The following is an 18,052-nucleotide window of genomic DNA, read 5'->3' as shown; positions in this document are numbered from 1 at the left end:
GTGTGTCAGAATATCTTTATGTACTGTAAAATGATTCTCGTGGCCTGAATGTTATATACTTAATTTTAACATGCATGAGGAATGTTGCTTATATTTCCAAAGAAAGTTCATATCTGTGTGGCTTATGAGAAATGTAATACTAGTTTTTTTAAAAGTTACCTAAAATTCATTGTTTTTCTACCTTTTTTGTTGTTGCTGTGGTAATGTCAACAATGACAATTTCCTGCGCACTAAACAAGGTCTTTGGTAATGAAACATCGCTTTCTGCCATCTGCCTTCTCTGGAACTGCAGCTTGACTTACTCTCTTTTGGGAACTGCCTGATCAGTAGGTGAATTTGGTGTCCTACTTGCAGCCAGTGTGGTGAGTGTACATGGTGAAACTTTAAGACAACGCTTTACTTTCATTGCTGGTAACACAAGAAAAAGTAGTACCTTGCTTTTTGTCCTTGTTTCTGGAATCCTGGAAGCAATTGTCCTGGGTGGATGTAACATCTGGGTTGGATTTGATGGGAAGAGACTCAAAGGAGGAGGCTGATCACGGAAAACTGATGACAAGCAGAGTTGTACGGTCTCTTTCATTGCTTTCATCTGTGATTCCTGAAAGAGAGGGGAGGATTGACATCTTTACACGGGCTTCTTCTTACCATTTCCCATAGTGGTCTGAGCCTACACTCACTCCGTTCAACTACAGACAGGTTTTCAAATGAAGTTCCTTGTCCTGTTTCAATGTGCTATCTATACTTGGTTCTGTATTTGAATACCTTGTGCACAGCTGGTGTCAGTGATGGGTGGGGAGCCTAGGATGAAGGAATAGGATACAGGCCTTAAGCAGAAATATCATGACCATAAGTTTGGCCTGATCTATCCTCACCACCTCTCTCTCCTTCCCTCTCCCATGGTCCTTTCCACTCCCTTCATCTCTTTCTGCTGCCTGATCAGCTAGGATTTGCTCAAGCACCCAACTGCATCCCTACTGTGTCTGAGAGCCATTCTTGCTACCATGAGATTGCTTCCCAGGATGACATAGGAGTGTCTTAGGCATTCTCATGAGCTATGAATGTGGTCCAATATTCATTGGATACTGTATACATAATACCACTTCACATTGCAAAAAGTTTGGATACACATGGAACCTCTCAAACCATGAGATGGGCTAAATCCTTTTGTCTTTAACCTATGTTTCACCAGATATTTGGTTGCATTGATAAGAAAAAGAATGAATGCAGAAAATGGGTACAAAGCTATTAGTTTCTTGCTATAGACCTGATCATGTTACTATAAACCATTGGAACTAGCTTGCAAGTCGATGCAGAACAGTTTAAAACCTCAAGCCAGATAAATATAGGAAACTAAAAGCAAAATTTGGTATGTGACTCTAGTGGGGTTGTGGAAGCCCAGTATCCCAGCAGAAATGAAATTCAGAAGACTTCAGAGGGCAAGAAGGACAGTGTCAGATATTGGTCGAGAGGCCACATATTTCCATCCTGGCAAATATGCTGGCTGTATTCTGCTTTTATAATGAAATGTACCTGTGGATTAATTAAAAAGCAATGAACTAACTGGTTTAATGGAGAACATTTCAAGAGATAACTATCAGGCTGTGAAAGGGATCTTGTCCATTGTATTTAGTGAGGCTTATTATAGGTCTTCCAAGCAAAGAATTCAGCAGAAGGATGTGACATATAAGTAATTCAGTGAGAAAATGCACACAGTTATGGTTAAAGTGGTAGGCAGTGGTAGGAAGGTAAACTGCATATACCTTCTCAAGGGAGTGGCACTGTTAAGGTGAAACTACACACTCTTCATGGGGACAATAGGAATGGATATTTGGGTTAGACCTTCATTCCTAGAAGGTTCTAGGGGAAGCGGTGCAAAGCCATTTGAAAATAGAATGCCTGTGCACAGGGAACTTCCAAGGCATTTATTTGATGGTCTTGGGGCTGGAGGGATTAAAATGCATTCTCAGTTGGTTAATACATCTCTAAGTCAGAGCAATAACTCAATTAAGATGCTAAAACTAATGAAAAAGTAATGAAAAATGACACACACAAACTCCATACCCATTCAAGAGGGTGAAGAGAGTATGCATTTTGCTTCAAGCTGTTCTTAAGGTTTTCCCTCCTGGGTTTTATTCTTTGGACTACAGATTGCACCAGAACCACTTTTCTTAAATTTTGGTACAGTTCTTTGTTGACATTCTAGGTGGATCCTACCAGAGACCATGGTCTGACATTTGTCACCAGAATTAATGTCATCCACTTTCTAACCCTCCCTCCCCCAAAAGAGCTTTGAACTGAACAAGCCTGCTTCTAATGCTGTCAGTGTTGTGTTTACACAGGGCCAGGGACAACAGTGACCTGACAGCATAGCCTATTACGTCCTCAGTATCCTTCCACTATACTGAACCTTCAGGTAACTATTTACTTTGAAGTTTACTATAACAAGGCGTACCTAAATGGAATTTGAGATAACACACGTAGCGTGCTTTCCTCTGTGTCTATTTCCTCTGGATCTAGAAGAGAACTATTCTTTTCTCATGTAAGCCTTGGTTTATTGTTTTCTTCCTCATCTCAAGCCATTTCTCCCATTTGTTGTACCCTCCACTCTTGAAGTTGGGAATTTTGTAGCTAAAATGCCTAATTTGTCAATATACTTCAATGGTAGCTGAATAAATAATACATTTTTGGAAAACTCAGAATTGATTCAGAGATATTGAGGGTTTTCTTTGGTTTTGTTTTGTTTATTTTGGTACAATAAACTAACACTTCATTCATTAGAAAGAAGAGTGAGGACAAAGTTGGAATGTGAAGATGTTCTCACAGTAGTTATGTGAAGGTTATGTGAACATGAGACACAGAATATCTAAAATGTAAAAGGAAAGGAAAATGTTTTATATAAATATGATAAGAGTGGGGAGGAACAATTCTTTTAAACTATAGTTTTTTGTCCATTTTAGATTGATAGACCCTTTCCACCTGGATTTAGAGCTGTAGTTCTTAAACTTTATTTGTATCTTGCTTTCTATTTCCTAAAATCAATCCCTAATTATGGGAAATGCTTTTTATAGTTCTATGTACCAAAAAGAGGTGACAGAATATTAAAGGTTAAAGACAAAATTCTCTTTGCAGAAAAGCAATCTTACCTTATTCACTGATAACACTAATGGATAAGCTTTCTGGATTTTTTTTCCACGTGACAGGCAATATTCCCATCAGTTTAGTTTTTATGCACATAACTCTCAAATCACCTTTAAAATCTAAGTGCTGTGGCTGACCTCTATGAAGCATAGCACTGGGAAGGTCTGAACATGGCCAATCAACAAAAGTGATTACTTAAACACAGGGGTACTTTCCCTGGCGACTTTCAACTCTCAGACTCCCAGACTAATACATGCTATGGCAGGGTATGAGCTCACTGCACAAGGGTGCACATGACAGTGATGAATAATGGGACAAGGGCACAGAACTAAGGGGAAGGAACCACTCTGCAGTAGCCCCAGGTTTTGTTTAAGCCCATTTCTAACTAATACAATGTCTTATGGCTCTGAGATTTGGTGGTATCCATAAGTATTTGCAATTTCTTCTGATTGGTTCATTATATTTGAGATGGAAACATTCAAATACACTTTCTGAATCCTGTAATGCTCAATATAATAGCATGTCACCAAAGCTGTTTGAAAACTGTATAACCACTGATAAATTTAATAATTTTCTAGCATCCAATCAGGAAGAACATATAAGGAAAAAATAATTCAATGACCATAAATGATAACATCTTAGAAGTTGGGAAACTGCCTCAGGAACTCAGTATCTTCTTGGGATATAAGGCAGAGAAAGTGGCAGCAGAAACAGGGAAAAGTTTTTAAGTGTGAATTGCATGTTCCTCTTGGTTTTTTCTTTCCACCAGATCTACACAATTTCCATGTCCTTTGTAAAAAGTGACAGAGAATATGCTGTGTGAGATGAGGTGAACATCACTGGAAAACGATAAATTAAATTTTGTAAAACTAATTTTGGAAAAATGAATTATGCGTGTCCTATCCCATAGAATGATAGCCAGGGTGCCCTGAATTATCAAATGTTAATAACTTGAATAAATTAATAAATATCCATTCCAAAAAACTAAGGTTGAGGAGATATCTACTTACTTATTTAAATATTAATTTGTCTCAGTGCTCCAAATCTCCTTTCTAACTTCTCTGTTATGACACAGTCTACATACTATGTCTGAGATGTCACATATGTAAGCTGTGAAGGTGTGTGGATCATAACAAAGTGGAGAAATGTGCTAATGAGAGACAGAGTAATATCCCTAAACAGCAGAATTTAGACTGGTCTTCAAACCTATCAACAGTGCCAGGTATATGGTATAGCATCAAAATATGCACAAGTATTAGGTTTCCTAAAGTATGAAACCTGAAGATCTTCAAAGAGAATCAATCCTACATCGACTCTCTCCTGTCTGTTCCACAACCAAAGCACAGTTAAAATTGGGTAATTATAAGTCAATTTCTTTTTTTTTTTTTTACAAATCCTCTGAGTTCATACCATGAATTATTGAAAATACTAGTACACAAATGCAATGGCTTCCTTGTTCAATTTTATTGATAACATAATCACTAAACAGCGATCACAGCATAGACAGTTCTTGACAGAGGGCAGAACACTTTAAGTTTGACCAAAATTATTTTGAGAATTACACGTCTATGGAGAAAATAATATTAGTTAGCAGTAGACTGAATTGAATGTGGAAAGGCATGTTAATAACATCTTATTTTACTGAATTGATTATGGAAAGGCATGTTAATAACATCTTATTTCAACTAACTGTGCATAAATTATACACAGATATACAAATATTTATAATACAAACAAATACGTAAGCAGCATGTATCCAAGATCTATATAACATATATGCAATATGTATATAAACAGACTATTACTCTATATCTATTCAGTAGTGGAGGGTAAAACATGAGGTATATGCAAGTGTTCTTTGCGGCTATTTACCATATTTCTCAGAAAACAATTATGTCCAAAATTTTGATATATATTATTTTACTTATCCTATTACCATACATACTTTAAATATTTTTCATGTGTCTGAGAAATTATTACTTCTAGACAAAATATATTTTATTAGTAATTTTATATTTGGACTAGAATTCCAAAATCTCTCTCTCTCTCTCTCTCTCTCTATATATATATATATATATATATATATAATATATATATATATATATATATATATAATATATATATATTATATTCTCTCTTATGGACATCATTATTGCTAAATGTAATATTCTTTTGCACATTTCCCAGTTCTCTAATGTGAGGAGTACTTCTAGGGTATAGGCACTTAAGACACATTTTAACAATCTGACATCAATGGTTACTCCAATTCTCTTTGTACTCATTCATGCAGAGTTAACACAGAATGACATGAATTTCACGTTAAGTAAATTTATCCACGGTGTTATGGAATAAATGAATCAGTGAGATAAAAGAAAAATGAAGTCATAAATTTACAGAGTGCACTCAGTTTACTGAGGCAGGAAATAAATGGGGAGAACTTGGAGTCCAAGGATGACATGGATCATTTGGGAGTTCTATAGTCAGCTTTTGTGCAGAATGTTTAAAACTGCCCTGGACAATCACAGGCAGCAGCAAGCATACCCTGTGGCACTGAAACCAACATTGCAGTGGATTTGAACTTACCCTGTCAAGAGCTGCTTTCTCAAGTTCATTTTTGGCTACAGCTAACTTTTGTTCCAGTTCAGTGAGCTGTTGGGCCTGTAACAGAAAAGAAAGGTAGCACACATTTCAGTAAACCCTGTAACATACTCTACATTTGTCCTTTGCTGCAAAAGAATAAAAGAAAAAGAGTATAGCCTGTAAGTTTAATTTTCATATTAAAAATATAAAGTCACATAGTCATTTAATATGTATGCAAAAACAGTATGATCTGAATAAATGAGTATTAAAGTCTCATGGGTTGGAATACACTTGTAAAGACTAACTCGAAACTTTCTTATTTATAAGTCTTCTATCAGAAATGTTTCTAATTCTGAGGGACTGAACTATATCTCCCCAACTTGCCATTATGATGCCTGACTGTCCATCTGACTTTTAAATTTTTATTTGGTGATAGAGCAACTGAGGATAAAATTAGGTTTAAATAAAGCACTCCCTGTCTCTCTGTCTTTTATAAAATATAAGTATTACATGAACACTCCATGTGAAGCTACCATCTCCAAATCACCAGGACAGAAAATGTACTCTCCCAAAACCAAGTCAAGGAGAGCCTGAATATGGACATTCTAGCCTGCAGAGGCATACAGACATGTTTAACATGAACTGCCCAGTCTACAAAATTTTGTTGTGGTATTCCAGTAAGATTAACACAGCAACACTTGGTCTTTCTCTTTTCCAGTTATCTTCTTCATTTCTTCAAATGTAACAGGACTTCAGTAAAAATAATAGTGACTTCTTATTTATAAAAGCACCAAGCTAACAGCCATAACCTATACACAGAAGACCTGTAAGTAGGAATATGTCTATCTCTGACTTTTGCCTGCTCTCAGGACTCTTTTCTTCCTATTATGTTGCCTTTTCCAGCCTCAATTTGAGGGCTTTTGGTTGTCTTATGGTATCTTGTTTTGTTGTGTTTGGCTGATGTATCTTGGATGCTTGATCTTTTCTGAAGGAAAAAGGAGGAGAAGGCAAGAGATCTTGGAGAGAGGGGAAGTGCAGAGATCTGGGCAGAATGGATGGAGGAGAAACTGTGTTCAGGAGTATTGTATAAGAGAAGAATCTATTACTAATAAGAAGAAAGATGCGTATTCTAATCTTGACTTAGCTATATGATCTTAGACAAAACAGCTGACTCTTTTAACCAAATGCAACAATAGTTTTCTGTCATACACACGAAGTTTGAAGAGATTGATTACCAACAAATACATGGTATCTGTACTAGTTTGGTTTGTAATTCTCTGAGTGTTTTCCTTCCAGTTTGTTGTGGCTTATATTAAGTGGAAGAAAAATTAAATGTTTGTTTTTTCAATTTGTGTTATTAATGCTACCCTCTTATTCCCTGTTGAAATTAATTCAATCATATCCTAATACAAACAGTAGTGACCTTGTAACACATACTAAACATAGATTGTGTGTACTGACTATATAATGAGGAAAAAATGTCAAAGACAAAATCTTTCCCTAATTGCACTTATATAATATGAGTTAGTGCCAGCCATCACTAAGAAGATGAAGTTAAAAGACAAAATAGGGAAGAATGTAGAAATCTACATTAATCACTGTCCCTGTGTTGGAGAAATTTTTTATTGTTGGGACAAACTTACTACTTCTTAGAGGATTAAAGTTCAGTTCCCTTTAGTCATGTAAGCTTGTTCACAACAGCTTGTGCCTCTAGTTGTCCCAATGCCTGCTCCTGGCCTTGACAGGAATACGCACACATCCATGTAAAGATACACACACACACACATACACACACACACACACACACACACACACACACACACACACTCACTCACAGAATTTTAAAAACTAAAATATTTAAAAAAATAAAATTAAGAAAAAAAGTCATTCATGTCTTTGGTCCTGTGGCTTGCTGTTCCTCCTATCAAGGGAATGCTTGCATTCTTGATTCTGAATGAATTCTTGCAGGTTCTAACTCTTTCTTTGTTCATTGGAATCCAGGCAAGAACTTAAGAAACTGGACATGAGATGGACATGGCAAACTACCTGTTGGAGTGGAGTAGCTATCATTATGTCTCCATGAAGAGGTCAAATTGATACTAAACCTGAACAAAAACAGGCCAGATGATATAAAGGATCATGTATGTACCTAGCCAACCTCACTGGCTTCCTTCCAATCCATGTGTGCTTGTAACATATCCATAAATATATTGTAATATATCCAAAAATATATCCATGGTTGGTGCTTTCAGCCTTTGAATGTAGATGGTGTCACAGTATAGCCTATTGTTATAGATGAGAACCATTATGACAGCTCTTTGGATGAGCAGAAAGAAACCTCTTCTGATGAGAAGAAACAAATCAGGAACTGGATGCCTAAGACTTCCAACGTAAATAGCCATTGTGCTTTTTAAGAAACCTAAGTTTGTTTATATAAAACACAATAGTAATCGAGAGGTAAGTAATGAAACAGGAGGATGGAGGAAGAACAGATATGGCAGTACTTTAATCTGTCATACAAATATATACTTTTAGAGCTTTAAGAAATAGGGATGCACGAGGGCTTGCAAGACTGCATTTGAGTATAATGCCTTCAAGTCATCTGAATAGGTGCTATATCTCCCTTTTTCTACACCTGAGGGAAAATACCAGCTTCTAAATTTGTAGATCCTTTTCTAAGCTTATCATTTTTACTACAGAGGGACAGAAGATCAGAGATGGAAAGAGATAAGTTCTTGATCACTGGACATAGAGAAAAGGGGTTGATTCTGTCTTAGTTTTAATACATCGAGCAATGTATTTAATCCTCACAAGGTTGGGTTTCTTTATACATATACAATAAAAGCTTCTGTAGAATAATTAATGAAGTAAAAGCAACCCATAGTGACATTCCAACACTTGATAAAGAAGGTATTTATTACATCATGGATAGGACCCAATGTAGCAAACTAGTATGCTCATTTTTGGGCAAGAAAAACAAATTCCAATAAAATAGAACATTTGGGTCTGAACAAGTTTTTACAAGCCACCACAAGGTTTTCAGTTGTTTACCTTCCTCAGTATGAGCAAGCTTATAGGTGAGAACATTGTAGGGAGAGTAAGGAGAGGCAGTGGTAAGAGTAGCAGGATTCACATTTACTGACGTGGTGTCCTGTTTCTAGAAGAGCAGTTGTTCTATCAGTTCACATAGTGTCTATATTATAGATAGGAATTACTGTGGAGGGTACAACACGAGACTTATGATAATCAGAGCATTTAGCCAGAAAGTAAACTAGTTAATAATGTTAGTTCTATAAGTTTACTTGAGAAAACCTGGGGTTGGGGATTTAGCTCAGCGGTAGAGTGCTTGCCTAGCAAGCGCAAGGCCCTGGGTTCGGTCCCCAGCCCCGAAAAAAAGAAAAAAAAAAGAGAAAACATAAGGCACTATACATTAAAAACAAACAAACAAACAAACAAAAAGAAACGATGCCACCCCAGAAAGCTCAGTAATGACTTCAGAACAGCTTTCCTTCTCATACAATCAGTAACTAAGATTTGTGACAATTTTTTCCAAGTATGAAACAAAAAAAGAGTGAAAAATACATTTAAAAATTATGAACAATTAAAGCTGCCTTGTGAGATTTGAATAGCTAAGCCAGAGTAGAGAGTTAGTAGCAACTGAAGGAGGGAAGACAACTTAGTGTTCCTCAAAGAGTCCCTTAGACAACAGTATAACCACACCACCCATTTTCTCACAGGTACGCTTCACAAGGAGCTGTAAAATGGATGGAGCGATGGAGTGAGAAAGAACTTATTTCCTGAATGAGGCCCCAATCCTATGTGGTCAGACTTAAATGCTTGAAAATAAGGGCACAATTAACTAGACTTGGTCCTTTCTCTTCTGTCTCTTCTCTCTCTCTCTCTCCCTCCCTCCCTCTCTCTGTCTTTCTGTGTGTCTCTCTCCCTCCCTCTCCCTCCCTCTGACCCTTCCTCCCTCTCTCTCATTCATTTTCCTTCCTTCCTCCCTCTCTCCCCCTTCCTTACTCTCCCCCTCCTCTGTGTGTGTGTGTGTGTGTGTGTGTGTGTGTGTGTGTGTGTGTGTGTGTGACTGCATGCGTGGGGCGCACCAGTGCATATACTGCAAAAGTAGTTGCAGAAGAGGTCATGAGGAGAGGATATGGGGACTTGAGAGAAGTTGTAATGTGAGAGATGAGGTAAATACTGTATACTCATGTAGGAGATGCCCAAATGGAGTCAAGGAGAACAAAGGTTTAGGTGCTGCAGCTGTGATTTCTTAATTCACTTTCCTAACACTGTGACTTCAGATTCCCACAGAGCTCTGAAGCTCTGGCTTTCAGCATGCCTGAGAAAAAGACCTTCTCATGGAATTCTCATTGTTTCCTTCCTCCCCACTTTCTTTAGGCTGGTTTTTAAAGCTATGCTTTAATCAATGACTGGGGTGAGAACAAAAAGTGAAAACTGGAACTGGTGAGCAGAAAAGAAATCTGAACCTGACAGTGGAATGCATTCACTGTAATTATGACTGTAGTAGAAGGTGAAATGGTAGAAACATCACAGATTAACCTTCCTTCCTTCCTTCCTCCCTTCCTTCCTTCTTTCCTTCCTTTCTTCCTTCCTCTCTCCCTCCTCCCTTCCCCCTCTATTCCTTCCTTTGTAATGACTTTGGTTTCAAGAACTTACCTTGCACATCATCTAGACAATAAAGAACAACAGCAGTTTGCTGTTCAATGCATAAACTATGATTTTTCTTTCTAATCACAAATTAAGTGTTTTGGGTTTGGGGTAACCTGTGTGATGATCTGTCCAGTCTGTTGTCAGATTTAGGGAGCAAATCAGAAAAAAAGTACCAATAAAAGGACCATAATTCCTATCCTTTTGTCTGGTCTGAGTTTTAATATTCATTCCAACAATTCTGATAGCCAGTTGTTGGTGCCAAAATCATAATTTTCAAAAGAAAGTAAACACCCCAGAGACACAAACCATGCAGAGGTATCCAGGTAACAGATTCTTGGACAAAAATTTAATAAATGTTATAATCCTATCTAGGAAGTCCTTTTTGTTGATTGTTTTCTGGAACCAACAAAATAAAGTCTAAATCTATACTCAATCTTAAACAAAAAATAAAATCTAGAATACATTGTTTATGAGTTTGCAGATACATAAATGTGTGCGTGTGTGTGTATTTACATGTGCATGCTTGTGTGTGCAGGCATGCATGTTTGTGTGTTTGTGTGGCTTCCTATAGAACAACACAAAAACAGTGCAGAGATCCTAAGACTGAAGTTGTTCTTTTTGTTTTGTTTTGGTGGAGGGGGCAGAGAAAGAACAGTAACACCACTCCCACATTATGTAGCACATTAACTAAAATACAAATTAATGGCATTAAAGTAACAATCTGATTTATAATATAGCACTATTTTTCTCTGAACCTTGGAGCTTCATGGTTTGTGGTACCACATAAGTTAATTGAGCAAAGAACACAGTGTTAACACATTGAAGAACTATGATTTAGTTCTGCCTTTTAAAATTGAAGAAAACTGAGAGAGATTACTGAAATATCTTGGTTAATATCACACAGGTGTAGAACTTTAATACAAGCAGATTTAGAATTTGAATGGGTGCATCCTGGATCTCTAGCTATATTTGTAATCACTAAAAATCTTCATGCATAGAATCTATAACTAAATAAATTTGCATATTCAATGACACATGCTCAAACTTGCTAATAGACTTTATAATTTACAATGTTTCAAGAGGATACAGGCAACTTAGGGACCGTTGTATTTTATTAGAGGGAAAAGAATGAATCCATGAAAGAGATGATGGTTTTTAAGATCTCTTTTAAAAAATCTTATTTTGGCTTTGTTTATTTTTGTGTATGTGCGTGTGCTGACTTGAGTTCATATTTGCCATGAGTAAGGCAGATGTTCAAAGAAGCCAGAAAAGCGTATTAGATACCCTGAAACTGAGGCTGCAGGCAGTTTTGAGCTAACAAATCTGGACTGGTACAGGAGCTGGAAAAATGATACATGCTTCTGGTTGCTGATACATTGTTCCACCCACAAGAGATGCTCTTAACTGCCAAGTAAGAGTTAGATAGCTTAATGAAGAGACACTGATGTGCTTTATACAAATCAACTTTACCTATTATCATATAAGGACACCTCCTTTACTCATTAGCCTTAAACTAGTATTTGCTTGCCATTTTTGGGACACACAACATCACTTCATCGCCTTCATCTCTAAGTCACATTTACCAACAGTTATACAGCAGACATAATCACAAATGCCATTTGTTATTTCAATCTACTCCAACAGAAGTGCAGCATTTTATTGTCAGTATTAAATGTAGCTATCAGGTTAACTCATGTGCTAACTCTCCCCTCCCCCAATGATTTATTTTATGTATATAAGTGCTCTATCTGTATGTACATGTGAATGCCAGACGAGTGCATGAGATCATATAGATGGTTGTGAGGCACCATTTATGGTGGGATACTGGGAATTGAATTCAGAACCTCTGGAAGAGCAGCCTGTGAGCTGAGCCATCTTAACTGCTGAGTCATCTTTCTAGTTCTGCTCTTTTTTAATATTAATAACTTGGAAGCAATTCTGAGAGAGTAAGCCATTATATGTATGAGACCAAAATTGGTTTCCAAATCACACAGAGATACCTTAGCATCACAGCTGAGTATAAGAGCTATTAAGTAAAGTTAACAGATCAAATTATAAAATCCAGGAAGACTTTCCTTTGACAATTCTGTTTACATATACAATTTTCAACTTAATTTTTTAAAAATTGGATTTACTGTCCTCATGCAAATGTGAATAAGCATGGGGTCAGCATGACATCTAAAAGAAACCATACTTGAATAAATATCATTATGGCCTTGAAATTTATTCTATCAGATCTCAGGAGGAGAGCCTGTTTTACAGTGATTTATTTCATATGCACTGGACAAGCTCAATTCTAAAGATGGGAATATAATAAGTTATTGTTTTGTTTCATCATGGTCTCATTCTATATTTAGGTTACCCCAAAACTCACTACATAGTTCATGCTAGGCTCAAATTCATGGCAACTTTCTTGTTCAGTTTCTCAAATGTTGGCATTATAGAAATGAACCAACAAAACTGCCTTGGGTATGATTTCTTAAAGGAATCACTCAACCTTAGCTCTCTGATAAACTGTTTTGCTTATGTTTAAGCATTGCGTTAAGGTGTAAGATGTCTCTTGAAGAGTAATAAGTAGTCAATAGATACTGTTAGGCAGGCATGTGTAACTAAGGAGAGTTTTTTAGAGAGTGGTAAACAGGTAATCATGGATAGGTGGATGAATAGACCAGTAGACAAATAGTAATATAAGTGTTGATGGATTGGTAATAGCGAGTAGGTATTGCTAGATTAATGCTTGTACACAGGTAGGTCTAGAGAAATACTTGTGTTAGTTCCTGTTAGGTGGCTATTGATAAATAAGTGTTAGTGGATAAATTACAGATGAATTGACACAGGATGGTACATACTAGTGAATATGTGCTGGCAGAAAGGTAAGGGTAGTTAGGTACTTATAGTTCCTGTGGATAGGTGCTAATGGGTAGGTCCTAATGGACAGTTGCTAGTTGATAAGTACTGATAAGTAGTTGGTGGTAGCTAAGTATTTGAATATGCATGTTGGAAATTATTATAATAAAGACCTACTCACTCTTCCTCCCCTTCTCTTCCTCCTCCTCTTCCCCCTCCTTTTCTTCCTCTCTCTCTCTCTCTCTTTCTCTCTCTCTCTCTCTCTTCTTATTCTGTCCCTCAACTAAATGAAGACAAAGGGCCTCTTTTTTCCGTGTAGCACAGTATGAATAACTTTATGTCTAAATTTAAATACGTTAAATATTCACTTTTTCTTGGAGCAATGGGAATAACATGAAACTATTATTCTTATAAAGAAAAGCAAACAGAAGCAAATACCTAATTTAGCCTGAGTTCACCAGAGACTTGCAAATTTTTGTTTTAAAAAAAAGTCTTTAAACAAGTGAGTCTTGCATTTCAAGTTAGTAAGAATAAACCAATTTCCTTAAATACAAAAATTTCATATTCCAGGTATATGCTATTCATTTGTTACTGACAATTGCTCAAATTTCTAGAACATGGCAGAGTAAGCAGTACCAAAATAGTCTTCCTCCCACAATCAGCAGTGAGCCAGCTGTGCCTGACAGGCTGTTGATAGCAGAAACATGGAATATCCACTAAGCACATCTATCTTTTACCTGGGGATAATTTCCTGACCAAAGTCTCAAGAGCTGTGACTCTAATGGGTTATATTTCCATAACAATGTTAAAGTACTCCCTCAGTGTTTCTGTTTCTCACTGGAATTATCAATTGTCCTTCACATATTGAGACAATACAATTAGGTTGGTGAGCTACTGAGCATCAGAACTCAGCCTTTCCTGGTATAATTTGCTGCAGTTTGCTATGCTGTAAGAAAAAAAAGGATATTTGGACTAAGGTGCATTCATGGTCTTTTAGTCAGCCTTATAGTCTATCAAATGGGGCAAACTTTATACATGTTAGAATTTTCGTGCAGATTTGTCCTGTCTGTAGCAAATCATGGGAAAAATCTCTTTTATTCATCCATGGCTGGTCAGTTCTTAAGTCTCCTTTGTTCACAGATGAAAGCTAGTTTTGGGGCTGAAGAGATGAGGCAGTAGCTGAGGGTATTACACATTGTTCTTGCAGAGGTCCTAAGTTTGGTTCTCAGCACTTAATTGTGTAGCAAACAAGCAACTGAAAATCTACCAACAGGAGATATGATATCCTTTTCTGCAATATGGGGGTACCTGACCTTACATATGCTCAAATACACACACACACACACACACACACACACACACACACACACACACACACACTTTGAAAACATTTTGGATGCAGAAAAGTCCTAAGAGGTTCCTAATAGAATTTCTTTTTAAACAGTCTAACAGTTTCTGGTTAACGTCCTGGTAATGCTCACCGTGAAGCTGGCTTGCCATGCTCCCATAGATTCAGCCAGGAGAAAGACAAAAAGAGCTCAGAGTAACCTGGACAGCTTAGAGCTCATGTTTGGAGCCTGAGGAAGATTAGCATGCTGTTGGCAACTCATATTTGAAGTCTCTCATAGCACTGGACCAAGGGTCCTCCACATGATGAACGGCATAAGCTGTGGTTCTTTCTGTCACTGTGAATCAACCTCTAAACTATCACCAATAGTGTTAAAGTCTACAAGTGTAACCAAAGGAGGGGGGGAGTATAGTGGGAAAAGTTCAGTACTTTAAGGCACTGTAGAAGAAACGGTTCCATGGCAGCCTCCCAATAATAGTACCTACCCTTATAAGTTATGTGGAAAAGTAGGCCACATACCATCCAGGCTCAGGATAAAGGACAGGTGAAATGCATTTTAGCTGATCCACATAGGCATTGCTAAGCTATTAGTGCACCATAGCCAAGCTAATTGGATACAAGTGATTGCTATGTATTGATGAGGGACAACTAAGTGCCAAGAGGATGTAGAGCATTCCAGGGAATCGATGGAAATAAAGAAATTGGTGATTATTCATCAACAAATATGAAAAACGTCTCAGTAATTTGTATGGTTCCATGGCTATCTTAATACAGACTGGTTTAATTCAATCCTGCTTATTGTGATCATCATCCTTCTGTTTATATACTTGATAGCATTCTGCCTCCGTATATCACCAAAGGAGCAATATTGACAATTGAGACTTGTATTTGTTTGGTCGATCACTGACTGCACAGGGCATGTTAATAAACATTTCATCAGTGGAGAGCAGGTGAGTAAACATGGTGCTAAGGCACGTGCTGAACTAGGAGATGCGACTCTTGTTTTCTGACATCTCTGTTTAATCATCTTTGCTACCGAACCACAAGACTGACGAGGACTCAATATGCGCTTGAGTGTAAACATCCCCGAAGCAGATGATCCCTTCTTGGTACCCAGACTTTTTCTCATCTCCTCCTCTGGCAGTTACTAGACATGGCAGACAATAGCTGTATCCAGGCTAATGGTTATGAGGATTGATGGTTTGTTCACATTAATGACTAGGGCGCCGATAGTATAGCAGACACAATACAAGCTTAGTATTTTATAGATTTCAGGACTAAGTTAGTTGGGTTATTTATAAAAGTTTCCTTATTTCTTATCAAAGAATAATTTGCTGAATGTCCAGATCATCTCTATTTGTGCAAATCTTCCTGCTGTAGGAATGGATTTAGTCAGCTGTGTGCCCTACAAAGAGCAGCGTCTGTACTGGGTGCTTTTTCTAAGCTCTCTTTCCACATTTGATATAACAATTTGACTTTCTGAAAGCAACACATACTAAAGCACCTGTCTACAAAAATTCCTGTTTTTATCAAAATGTGTTTTTTCTTGAAAATTCATTTTTGTTGTTGTTAGTAGAAAAAAACCCTCCACAACAATAAAATTGGGGTTCAGTTTAGCTCCTTCATTGCCATCTCAAAGTAAAACCAGTAGAAGCACAATATGGTGGAGCTGCACGCAGCTGCTGCTGGACTGACCAGGGGCAGGGAGGTCCTAGACTATTAGGGTGCTAGGGTGTGGAGAGGATGATTTCTATTTTGACAGCTCTGCTTTCTTAAGCTTCTTTCTTTGGGTGTTTTGTCTCGGTGGTGAGAAACATAGCCTTCTTTGTTCATTTTTAATTCCTGTAAACACCTGAAAAATGTTTGTGAATATCAGTGTCTTGGAATCTATTGAAAATTTGAGAGTCTCTCAAGTTACTAATATAAATTCCCTTAAGGCTAAAAAAATAAACAAACAAAATCCCCCATCAAACAAACAAACAAACAAACAAAATAACTCCCTAAAAACCCAAACTGTAAATAAAGAGGGTAAGGAATCATGAAATTTGGAAGTCAAATGAATGAATATAAGACAAACGAAGAAACAATGCAGTATAAGGAAGAGTTGGCTCTTTGAAAAGATAGGAATATTGACAAACCCATAGCTGTAAGCCGTGAGAGGGAAGACCTAAATTAGCGAAATTTGAAGGAAAAAGGCAAACATTATCAACGTATGCCAACAAAAATCAGAAAATCTTAAGGTCATGTTTACGAAAAGGTTTATATTCCATAAAATTGGAAAATCCAGAGGTTAGGTACAGCCCCCAGTTTGAACTGTGACCTTGTCAGGATTTAGACAACCACCCAGGATAAGCACATTTCCCCATGGTTGTGAAGGTCTTTATAAATTATACAGAAAAGCGAAAACCCACTGAGAACGTGGTGAGCATCATTCAAACCACTGCACGTTGATTCTAAACATATAAACCAGTTATTTTCTATGGGCCAGTGGATATGCAAATTGTGATAGTTAAATATATTCAAAATAAGCAGCTCTGGTCCCCTAAGCTCAATGGTGGGGAGGATGGGGTAATTGCTTTGAAAAAGCCTGGGGTCAAGTTCTGCTTGCGATTTTATTACATTTACTGAGGCAAGAAAGATGGAGAGTCTCTTTTTACCCCATTAAAAGTATCTCCTGAATTGTAGTACTGGGTTGAATGAGCTGTTCTGAGGCCTAATAATATGAATTTTATTTTTATGGCTTAAATGTATTTTACTTGAACTAATTGAATTAATGACTAAAGCTACAACAAAAGATAAAATATAACTGAAAACTAAGCAGAAATCTGCAGAGAACAGTCACAAACATTGTTGAAAGTCATCCGATCTTGATGGCTATGGCTTAATTAAATGCTCGTTACAAGAGCTATCAGGAAAGACAATGAAACAGTGTAAAAGTGTTGGCACAAACCCCTCTCCCCCACTTGCCATTTACTTGTCTTAAGAATTAAAAGAAAATGGTTCTTATTTTTCAAGGCTTTGGCTCTCCCTGTCTAAAATTCAATAATATTATGAGAATGAGACTGGAGAATCCTGCACATGTGCCAAATGCTTGGTGGAGCTGATTACTACAAAATGTGACATGGGTTGTCGACAGGACTTTGGACAGAAGAAAGACAATCTTGGTAAGTCTTTCTAATTCACAGCCCCAGATCCCAACAGTGGGTGGCAGTTGGTCCCATTCACCTCATTTGGGACTCTTACCTAATTAAAACACACTTGTGCAAAGTCAGTAACATAGTGAGCATTTTATTATTATTTTCTATTATGATGCCAATGCTATTTCACAGCATTCAAAATCAGTCATTACCAGGGAGCATGAAGTTTATTCTGTCCTTTCTGGACCTGCATATGAGCAAGCAGTTTCACCTGACTTATGTTGTGAAATTGCCGTAGAAAACAAAGAAATACTGAGCTTTCCCCAAG

At 37.2% G+C, this 18,052-nt stretch overlaps 1 protein-coding gene across 5 annotated transcripts in view; it reads right to left on the bottom strand.

Moving 5' to 3' along the window:
• Luzp2 (leucine zipper protein 2) overlaps positions 1-18,052 on the bottom strand; it is a 386,349-nt gene that overhangs the window by 54,622 nt on the left and 313,675 nt on the right. For all 5 annotated transcript variants that reach the window (XM_039100987.2, XM_008759472.4, XM_063278593.1 and 2 more), the window contains 2 exons: positions 5,722-5,796; positions 434-598 (listed from right to left, as the gene is read on the bottom strand). In XM_039100987.2, the coding sequence (XP_038956915.1) occupies positions 434-598; positions 5,722-5,796 (240 nt within the window). The remainder of the gene's footprint in view (positions 1-433; positions 599-5,721; positions 5,797-18,052) is intronic.

The sequence above is a fragment of the Rattus norvegicus genome, chromosome 1 (genome assembly GCF_036323735.1).
Source record: "Rattus norvegicus strain BN/NHsdMcwi chromosome 1, GRCr8, whole genome shotgun sequence".
NCBI lineage: Eukaryota > Metazoa > Chordata > Mammalia > Rodentia > Muridae > Rattus > Rattus norvegicus.
Note: the sequence above shows the minus strand (reverse complement) of the source record. Positions and strands in the feature narration are given on the sequence as shown.